At 37.2% G+C, this 11,003-nt stretch overlaps 2 protein-coding genes across 2 annotated transcripts; both read right to left on the bottom strand.

Moving 5' to 3' along the window:
* Window positions 1-490: 490 nt before the first annotated feature.
* On the bottom strand, window positions 491-7,385 carry LOC134842038 (vacuolar protein sorting-associated protein 72 homolog). The gene is made up of 6 exons (XM_063858192.1): window positions 7,161-7,385; window positions 6,226-6,411; window positions 5,898-6,021; window positions 5,569-5,718; window positions 1,088-1,262; window positions 491-892 (listed from the first exon to the last, which is right to left on the bottom strand). The coding sequence occupies exons 1-6, from the start codon at window positions 7,332-7,334 to the stop codon at window positions 595-597; spliced, it is 1,107 nt and encodes a 368-aa protein (XP_063714262.1). The 5' UTR covers window positions 7,335-7,385; the 3' UTR covers window positions 491-594.
* Window positions 7,386-7,857: 472 nt separating this feature from the next.
* Window positions 7,858-10,977, bottom strand: LOC134842031 (nucleolar protein 58-like). The gene is made up of 2 exons (XM_063858179.1): window positions 9,379-10,977; window positions 7,858-8,357 (listed from the first exon to the last, which is right to left on the bottom strand). The coding sequence occupies exons 1-2, from the start codon at window positions 10,961-10,963 to the stop codon at window positions 8,164-8,166; spliced, it is 1,779 nt and encodes a 592-aa protein (XP_063714249.1). The 5' UTR covers window positions 10,964-10,977; the 3' UTR covers window positions 7,858-8,163.
* Between the last annotated feature and the right edge of the window lie 26 nt (window positions 10,978-11,003).

The following is an 11,003-nucleotide window of genomic DNA, read 5'->3' as shown; positions in this document are numbered from 1 at the left end:
GTGACCTTGCATAGAAAACAGCGTAGAAAAAGTGGGTTTTTATTGGCTCGAAAAAAGACTAAAACTTAGCTAAGAAATTGAAACAACACAGCATGTCAAAACTCCGTTTGATTCAACATTCACTCGCCTTTCCCGATTTAATTATCGATACTAGGTTTCTTTGGTGGGTAAATTTCAATGTTTATATTTAACTGAATAAAACGCTTTTTCCTATCAGTTTTCTCCAAGTTTCAGAAAAATAAAGGTTGGCTTTATGCTTAGCTGTCAAAACGAAGTAACTGAACAAACACAATTTTCAATCCCATGAACAAATTAATTAAGTTCAAACTCTGATCTGGAAGCAAACTTCGACATTACGAACCAGCCAGGGGTCCATCTTAATAATGATCACGAAGCATCTTTATTGGCACTAATTTGACCTTTCACTGTAACTTTGGAAGTCAACCATTTCTGATCTCCGATTTTAGCGAAACCCTGATGAGCGCTTTGCTTTCTTTTCTCGTTAATCAACTTCAGATTTTTGACAAAAAAAGCTTTTAGTCGTTTATCGTAGCTTCTGATTTTCAACTCTCACAAAACTCCTTCCATTGATATCTAAGTATCCGTTGTTTCTTGGTGATTGTTACCGGTCGAATGTAAAATACTGAGCTTCAACTTGTAAATTTGCCTCAACACTTTGAACGCTGACAAACTAGAGTAGGGCTGTTGAGTCAATGGGTCAAAATATCTCGCAGGCTGGCGTGTCACTGGGCAAATAAGTCTACCGCCATTACGTCCAGTTAATTTACCGCTCGAATCGGAACTGGATTGTAAGTTTGGGGCAGGAAAGTTCGCTTTCAACGTTTTCGCATCTGGAAAAATGATGACATTTCGAGATGTTTTGGAATCGTTTCTGAAACATAACCGGTGATCAAAGAAAGGTGTTCTGTTAACGAACAAATAGACAAACAAAACCACACTATTGACTGTCAAAAGTTTATTAGATTTTTGTATATTTAGTTTTCCTTATTATAACGCCATATTAACCCACCAAAACTCCATTAAACTGAATACCAAGGACATTTGGGTTTGTTTTAACTGTTCTAACCTTAATGGGTTATGGAGATCATTAACTTCAATTGCACTTAGAGCTACGAAGCTTTTAGGTTCCATTGAGGCATCGTCTTTGCACGAGTAAGATTTGAAAGTTATTTGAGGTCCCTTGTCAACTTTTTTCACACGTCGCTTCTCCTTTTTCTCTTCCTCTAGTTTGAGAAATTTTTCTAAAAGAAAGCTTGAGAACTTTATTTCAAAATCAAAACTTGCAAAAAGCAATAGCGAAACCCAGAAACTTTAAAAATCCATATCTATTTAATGTAGAAAAAAATAATAATTTTAAACCCACACCAAACTTTGAAAAAAAATACATATCTCGCATTCGCATAGAAATTCAAAATTGCAAGCATATCGCGTGATTCAAACGCCTGATGTAAACATTGAGAGCTTATATTGCTAACAACTAAGCAGCTGCATCAATACAATCTCCTAGAAGCGGCTATGTTTCAGGCTGTAAGCAGAACATTTTGTTTCAATAACTATCCAGATGATGTTTACTCGGACCATTTGAAAAATGTGGAGGAATTATGTTTTCGGGTGTTTTAGTTTTTTCTTTTTTTTTACAAGCGAAACTAGGCACCAAAAATAAACATCGGAATGGGTCGAGTGATATATCATGTTAAGCCTCTCAGTAACTACATTCGAAAATGTTGAAAAATTTTCTCGATGTTGAGAAAAACCAGTTTGAAATTTCCTATTTTTGGTCTAATTTCAAGCTAATAAGGTATTGAATAGCTTATTTGTGCTTAATTTAAGCCGTAAAAACTTCAATTTATTCGAGTAAGTCAGTTTTCGGAGTCTTTTTAGCGCCAATTTGGGAATCAATAACTTTCTGCAAAAAATGAAACAATTTTTGAAAACTTCTTTTCTGATTGGCCTAGTTTATTAAGAATGTCGAATATTCCTAAGTTATGATTTTCTTTTCAATTTTTTATCACACCATACAGAAAAAAAACATACTAACCTGCAAAAACTTTTTTGTAGTTTTTTAACGACTTTGGTCGGAACATTCTGTGCTATTGCTCAATAACCGGATAACCTTGTTTAATTTTGCAATTATCAAAACTGAACATCAAAACAGTCAGGAGGACTTAAAAACCGCAAAAAAGAATAGTTTTTTGAAACTGAATTTGGAAAAAAAATTAATATCACCTTCGAGCACTTTCAATTTCAAGAATCTTTCAAGATCGACGCATTTTTTGATAAAACTGATCCTATTCGCGAAAACTGAATCAGTAGATAATTTTTTCATTCCTCCGGGAATTCTAAAATTAAAATCTATTTTGAAAATGGGCAGTCGCGCTCTTTCAACTTTTGCTACCCGAGAGCAAAAGTTGTTTTCCTTTCATCAAGAGAAACTAAATCGAAATTGAAAAATCAAGTTAAGTCAAATCAAAACTGAGTGTATGCAAGTTTCAAGACTTTTTCTTACCTATAAAAAAAAACAAAGCCTACTTGAGTGTTTTCACTACGTTCATGGACACTTAATACCACTCGAAACACGACGGAGATGACTTTTCTATGGTATATATAATTCAACACATCTGACACTTATTTGTGGCAACTGTCATTGCAGTGGTTTGCGTAGGATTTTTTGACATGGCGATCTTTTGAAACTTTTTCCTGTCGAAACTCTAGAATGACTGTACAAGTCAAAAATCTCGGCTCAATCTTTTGGTGAAATTAGGCTAACAACACAGAGGAGAAGCTGAGCTTCGCACGAATTGCGATACAAAAAAAAAGACCGCGAATAAAATCAAAGGAAAAGAGAAATCAAAGGTCTGAAAAAAAATTACCCGCCCCATTAAGTATTTTACAAAGAACTATCTGAATGCAAGAAAAAAGCCTAACTTTCGAAAAAAAAATCTTTTCTGCGGGACCTAAGTTTACAAAAATAAGCCGACAGACGGACAAAAATCCAATTTAACCAAAAAATTTCAGTTTGCAAAAAAAGCAAGTCCCGATTGGAAAACCCGGGATTTGACGCCAAGCACGAGTGTTACAACAACTTAGAAGATCAATGAAAATCCATTAAAAAAATAACAAGCGGCAACTGCTCTGACAAAACTTAAATAATCTCCCGTAGATCCGGAACGAAGCATAACAAACACATGCTTCCCTTGAAACTACCCCAAATTAGGTCCCTAACCCGATAAAATATGAGCCGAAACCTTTAATTCTAATAAATAGTTTAGAAAAAAACAGCAAAATATACGAAGTAAAATTACAAATTGCAGGAGTAATTCATAGCCTCAAAAGTAACTACATTGAAAAGCCGATAAAACTATAGCAGACAATAGGTCAACATATAGGTCGACAAACAAGAGGTCAACATTCATGGAAAGGCATATTTCCAGTTTCTAAAAAAACGAATCCACAAACTTTGCCGTCCCATGCGTATTCTTCCCCTCCATGCTAAGTGCTCGAGACGAATAATAGTTTGAATTCATTATGCACCAAGATACAAGTGATTCTGTTGAACAAGTTTAAAACCCGAAAAAATCTGCATTCTGATATGATAAGGCTTGCTAATCTCCAGCGTAATAACGTCAATGGGCACTTTTTGGAAGGTTCTGATAAGCAAATAGCACTTTTTTGGCGAGCGCTTATTCCTCAAAATAAGTTTACAATGGCGCCCAGGGTGTCTTTGAAACAGTGTTTGGGTTAGTCACTTCTGGATCTCAATTCTTCGAACGACCTGAATTTCATTTACGCAAAAAACTCTCAGGGCAATAATTCTTCCATCTATTACGAGAAAACATGAAATAAGACAATAAAAAACTAATTCAAAAAGCCAAGCCGACTTAACAAGAAAATTCATCCGGAAAATAACCAAACACGAGAAAGTTATACACGGGACTCTACCTATTTCACAAAGTTCGCTCGCTCTAGCGGTTAGCTACTCAAACCCCAAAAAGATCACAAATATTGGAACATTTTCTCTAAATTGAGAGAACAATTTTTCAAACATAGCCAACTGACCATTAGAAAAGAGTGATGAACAATGAAAGATAAAAAACTTCAACAAAAAACAGGCCTTAAAGCTCATGGAAGACACTTTTTTGTAAAAATCCATGGAAGACACTTTTTCCGGTTAAAATTAATCCCTTTTGAGAAAACTGGATCAATAGGTTAAATCAATCACACTTTTCCGTGAGCTTTGCACCTTTACGTTCCTTTTAACGAAATGAACTGAGCTCAAAAATCAAAACTTTATAACGAACAAATTTTGACTATTTCCTGAAAAAAAAACAAATCACCAATATCAATATAAGAGTACTAAATACCTTCATTACTCTTATAAGTTTGATTGGAACCCATAACATAACCGACAGACAGAAGAAAATGTCAACCAACTCCAAGGGGCAGTTGAAGTAGATTGATGTTTTCTAACTTATTGTCGACTTGTTTCAAAAAATATAACACCTTTAAACTTAGAATTTCCAGAATCGTTTTTGTTAAAGTTAACCCGTTGTGAGAGAACTGGATCAAAATATAAATATCTTAAATCCGCTTAGAATTTTAAATTTCCATTTTTTCAAAATGAAACCAACTATGGTTTTTGCGCCATATAACCTGTTCTTTATTGACAGTAAAATTTGCTTTCATTTAGCAAACGAAATTGAACTTAAATAATAGATTTGAGCGTAAACTTTTCTTCTATGAAAAACAAAAACTCGACGTCAATTTTTGTCAATAACGTCAAGCATCAATATCGAGTAAAAAAACTCAAGTATGATACAACACTTGACTCCTTACAAGCTTACCTTGATCTACCTCGCGTAAATAAACCCACTCTACGCACCAGGGGCGGATTTAGGGGGTGCGGACGCCCCCCCCCCCCCCCCCCCCCTCAGGGATTCGACCCCATGCCGACCCAAAGGGTCCCCTTTGGTACTTTTTACGAAATCCATTTTTGGCCGACTTTATATACTAACTTTGAGCGCGCGCCAAAAAAACGCAATTTTTTGTCACAATTTTCCAAAAAGTGCCCAAAAACGGCGTCTTTTTAGTGCTTTCGGAGAGCTCGGAAAATCAATTTGGTCGACCTAAAAAAAAGGCCGTCAAAATTTTTGGAAAATCCGCCCCCCTTGAGAAAATCCTAGATCCGCCCCTGCTACGCAGTTCTTTTTCCAGATATTCTGAGAGTGTTCGACATACTCACCAATCACACCAGCACGTTAACAAAATTTGATTGCAGAAGCTTCTCACAAGTAAAATCAACAAAATCAAATTATATCTCGAAAAGAGACACTTTGAAAATTATACACACTGTATTAGAATGAAAAAGTGGTAGAAATAGCTTTTGAGTTCCCTTAGGGTGAACTCGTAAAAACGAATTCGTAATTTAACACAATCATTAGCATGTGTAACAAAACAATAAAAGTCAGCTGTTATTAGAAAATAAACTTTCTGCGAGCAAAGATGACATCCCGCTCTCCAATACCGATGTAGCCACTTTATACAAATTACCGAGTGACTCTTTGTTGATGACTTCGATCTTCTCGGCCTCCCTCAGTCTCTCCTCCTGACTCATGTACTGTACTTTCCTCCTGCTCTTAGGCGCACCAGAGGGTCTCGCTGAGGGTATCAAGTCTCTTCGGTCTTTGGTTGACTTTCTCACTGGATAGGAACCCAATTATAGCACATCAATAATCGACAATTCATTCATTACCTTAAGTATAATCTTAACAGCTGAATTTTAATTAAAGACGAAGATCAGCAAGTTGAAATTTTAAGTTTTTGCGTCAAAAACTGAAGAAAAATTCCCGCTTTGTCCCTTTTAAACTTCGTTTGCTCACATTTCATATCAGAAGCTACTGCAATGCTGGCTTCTGAGTCGTTTTCATTCGTATTCTGGCCATCAGTTATAAACCTCATTCTCGGCTTTCTGTGTTGATCTTCTTCCTTGAATCTTTTCGGTTCCTGACAACACAAATGAGTCCGAATAACAAAGCGCCAAGACAAGTTCACTCCACTAAAACTAATGCGTTCGAGTAATGAAATCGTTTCTGCATTAATTTGATCTAATGATGACTGTGGTAGGAAAATTAGAGCTACTTCTGTTCTTGTTCCAGTTTTTTTTTGCGAGTAGGATCATTAATTTTGACAAGATGACTACCACCCAACCTTGTAGGCCCTGGTGAGCACTCGTTTTGTCTTCCGTTTCCGCCTTCCCTCCCCTTCCTCTCCACCACTGTCCCCTCCCCCTGCCCCCTCATCGTCACCTTCTGCCTCATCTGAGGTGTTAAAGTCACTGTCTAATACATCGTCGTCTTCCATCTTATCTCCTTCAAAGTCGTTGTCATTGTCTTCCTGCAAATATAAAATTAGCAGGTTAAGTTCTGAAGTTGAAATCGCGCTTTAAAGACCAATTTTGGGAGGCCACTTATTAAATTAACAAACTTTTCGATTCATCATGAAGTCAACAAATTTTCAATTTTTAACAGATGACAATTCGTAAATGAATGAGCGGCAAACACTGATTCACTGCAATATACTTCTGGCGCCAAATGAAAGAGCAGCGAAGCAGTAAGCAGTGGCTACTTGCCAATGCCTTGTGACTAATTGTCAGTTGTTATTAATTGTCGCCCAACCCCATCCACTGCTACAAATTACATATTTTTTTCATGGGACCACTCATATTCCATTGAGTTTTGCCTAATTTGATGATATATCTATAAAAATAATCGGCGAGTTAATTCTTTATTCTCATTTTGAATCAAATTGTTCATGACAACCATTACATCTTCAGTATCTACACGGCAGTTTATTCGACCACCAAGTATATTTTTTATACCAAGTTAACTTTATATTTGGTTGTCTTAAGATTTCAAATTTATTTTCTTTGTGCTTGATTTATCATTCATTTTCAAAACTTTTTTCGCTTGATTATTTGGTTATTCGTTGTGCAAAAAACTGCAGTCAATTAAAGCAATTTCTTAAGTTGTAGGTTACTTCTAAATTTTTTTCTCGCAATAACGATGGCAGGAGCTACGTCAATTGTAGAGCAACCGGTAATTCTTCAATTCTGTATTTTAAAGTAGGAAAGAGCTCTGACGTACTTCGTTGAAGCCTCCGTACGTCTCCTGGTAGAAATCGTCTTTCAGCTTCTCTAACTCCCCCTGCAGTAACTTCGCATATCTGTTACCAGCTGTAGACCGAGAGGGCCTCTTCGTCACATTGTACTCGACTGATCCCCGCTCAACATCTCTATCTGATTCTGTTTTACTCACCATTTTCGGCTAGCTGACCTATATCATTTCAACTGAAAAACAATATCATCACAATTCGCAACCCTTCAGTTTCCAATCAAATATTAGCCCGTTTGTCCTCGCCAGAATAGCCAGCTGTTATGTGGAAGCCCTTCTTCTATAGGCTTGCCCTTCTTCTATGGGCTTATTGTAACAAAAGTTGACTCCCAGACTGAATTTGCCAACCCGGGAACAATTGATGATTTATATCAAATTTTCTATCCAGCCCAATTGCGATCCCTATATGGCGGCTGCAGATGCTTTATCGGTGAGCCCAATTTTCATATATTACTCAGGTTCAACAACAAAATTATACAGGACTTTTTTAAGAGTTACAATTTCGCAAATATTTCAAGCCTCGTTCAGATCGAAGATTGGCAATTCTCAGCTCAATTTAGTATCATTTTTCTCAGCCAACCTCTTCAATTCTCAAATTAGTTAGGCCAAACTTGTGTTAAAAAATAGTGAAAATTCAACGAGAAGTGACTCAAGCCATAAGAAAAAAAGATGACAGAACTAATTGAATTATCATGAGGTCAAACGATTTAAAATCTGTCCGTCAAATAACAACTCAAAAAGTCCCGGACTAGAAGCAACAAAAACTTGTTTCAAGTCTAATTCAACAGCCGCACTACAACCCACCTGTGCAATCAAGTAATAAATTAATCATCAATCGATGTAAATCAAGGTAGACTTGCGGCATCATCTCATAAACAAGAATAGATAAAACAACAAAAAAAATCGACTGAGCAGTTATAACTAGTAGGAGTTAACCACGGTCAAAGGTCAACCACTAAGGTTGTGAAAGTTATCATTACTCTTGGACCGCTTCAACTCCGAGAGACTTGGACTTTCGTTTCTTCTTCTTAGGACTGGCATCATCGACTGCTGGTCCGACTTCCGGTTCCGCAACTGCTTGCGCTTCGGATTCGCTCGGCCGCTTCTTTTTCTTCTTGCCTCCGGGAGTGGTTGCAGCGACCTCTTCGGCAACCGGTTCTTCAGTTACTTCTGAAAATCACATTTAAGCGTAGTTGTTCAGCATCCGATTTAAAAGGATTAGTCGCCACAACTCGCGACGTAAAATAGTATATAAGCATTTAGAAACAAGGATAGTCCGTTGCTGAGCAGGTAGCACCAAATGTTCCAACCACGTTCACAAAAACTACGAAATATAAACAATGGTAGTCGGCTGCTACGCACGTATCACAAAGTTCCAACCATATTCTAAAAAAAACTACAAAAAAAGTTATTTTTTTCAATATATTTCAATGTTTTTGTGCGAGGTTTGATAAAAAATCTTAACAAAAAAAATAAAATAAGGCAAAAATCGAAATGAAAGTCAAATATGCCAATTGAGAACCAGTTTTTAGAGAAAAATGGCAAGAAAAACGACAAAAAAAAATCGTAAAAACAATTCAAATATTTTCAAAATTTTTGAAGTTTTTTTATTCCCAAGAGGGCACTTAAAATAACTTATATTATTAAATTTTAGGACTTTTTCAGAAAATGTATGGCTTATTCGCTATTAAATGGCGACTATCCTTCTATAATAAACCTCGATTTTCTCGCTCAAAATAACACGAAAAATCAAAAATTTCAAACGGGTTTTTCACAATTTTGATGCCGTTCGAATCACGACTAAAAGGGCTTTAATATGATACATTGCACGCTCGAAATTACACGCTCGAAAATAAACTAAAATTCGAAACTGTCTCGAAGCTAGGCCAACTATCTGAAAGCTTCTCCATGTTCGAAAGCTTCTTAAAAAACACACGCGAAGACCAAGTTCCTCTCCATTTTCAAAAGGTCGGAACAAAAAATTATTTTACTGTACATATGGGTCGCGATGTTATCAACTCGAAAATCAATGCACTCTAGAAGACTTCAACGAAAACATTGCTGCATCAAAATAGCAGTTAGAAAAAAACCTTGCATAATTCAGCATGAAATTTTCTATAATTCACGAAGTCAATTAGTTTGATACACTTCAAGTTGTCAGGTCTAGGAATTCAATTAAATTCTAACTTACCTTCTGGAACCATGCTCTTCTTCTTTTTCTTTTTCTTGTCGCTTGTCTGTCCACCCTCTACCATAGAAATATCATTTTCCTCCTTCACCTCCAAATCACCATCTCCATTGTCCATCTCCTGCACCAACTTTTTCTTCTTCTTCCCGCTTTTTTGCGCAGAATCTATTTCTTTCGGCTCCTCTTTGATATCTTCTTCCTTTTCACCACTTTTAACAGTATTTCCTTTCGCCGGAGTTTTTGTCTCGTCGAACTTGCGTTTTCCAGCTCTAGACTCTAGTGTGAAATCATTTTCGTCATCGTACGTTTTTGGTGCCCTCTCATTTGGCGCGTACTTGGGCGTAGTGTTCATATCTCTGGCGCGTCCGCTTAACTTAAATGCCATTCCAGTTTCCAACTGTCTGAGTCTATACTCCACTTTGCTTCTTAATTCGACTCCCAACTTTCCATCAACGTCTTCTTTAAGAGCATCTACACGAATAGCGATAGCCGACTTAGCAGCAAGCATTCGTGAAATCTTTCCTTTATATTTCATTGAAGCCTGATTCACCAGCGTTGCATGATACATCAGACCGAACTTAGGTGTCGATTGCTTTTTTGCTATCGCCCTAAAAAGCGCCTTTTCTGCACCAAAAACCTGTACCGTTGAGGCAGGGTGTTTCGCTAAATTCAACAAAGATCCAGCGTGTGCTATCAACCGGGCTCCTAAGATCTCTCCGACTAGAACAGTCAAATTTGGCGCCACTGCCATCATTCGGTTAGTCAGGTATTCTGCCAATTGAGCTCTGTACCCGTACATGTCAATGATCTGTTCACATAGAAGAGCAACGTTGGCAATGTCATCCTTGGAAATTTCTGTTCCCATTGATATATCCGCTGCCGATTTTAAATCTTTTTCTAAGTCTTCCGTTAAAAACTCTGAAAAGTCAGTGCTTGTAGCATTGTCACGGGTTCCCATCAGTTTTACTGCTTTAGCGTACGTTACAATATCATTGACAATTTTGGACAACTCTGGGAAATGCCAGCCGTACCATTCCTTCATTCGCATTCCATAATTGTTCAACTCTTTGTCCAAATCGTCCAAAAGATTCACCGCTTGGATTATCATCGTATCGATTTTATCCGGATTGAACTTCAGTTTATAACGCGACAGTCCGTGAGCTAGGCCGAGTTGAATTGCCGCATATTCTCGTTCTGATATGCCTCCAATCAAATGACTCGCTTGAGCTTTTATGTTCCTGTAAAGCTCATTTATAGCACTTGAGGTCACACAGTTTACACCATGTTTCTCTTTGATGATGTTTCCCAGCTTGGCATCAACTACTCCGAGCTCTTCGTGAGCTTCGGAGCTTATCTGTTTCAGAATCTTTTTCAGGCGTTTCGGAACTTTGCACTCCAGAGCTGAGGCTGTTGCGGATAAGGCATCAGTGGCATCTTTGAACTTCTCAAAAAACTGCAGTTGGACAATTTTAGACGCTTTTTCGGGTGTCTGGAAGTGTTGCCAGATGTTTTCCACTTCCTTCAGTTTGGACTCCTTGAGAACTTTAAACACCGCATAGCCGGCGGGCGACTCAAAAAGAACTAACATTTACAAACTGAAAGAAATTTTCAAAATGAATTTTACTCAT

The sequence above is a fragment of the Symsagittifera roscoffensis genome, chromosome 1 (assembly GCF_963678635.1).
Source record: "Symsagittifera roscoffensis chromosome 1, txSymRosc1.1, whole genome shotgun sequence".
NCBI classification, from domain to species: Eukaryota; Metazoa; Xenacoelomorpha; order Acoela; family Convolutidae; genus Symsagittifera; species Symsagittifera roscoffensis.
Note: the sequence above shows the minus strand (reverse complement) of the source record. Positions and strands in the feature narration are given on the sequence as shown.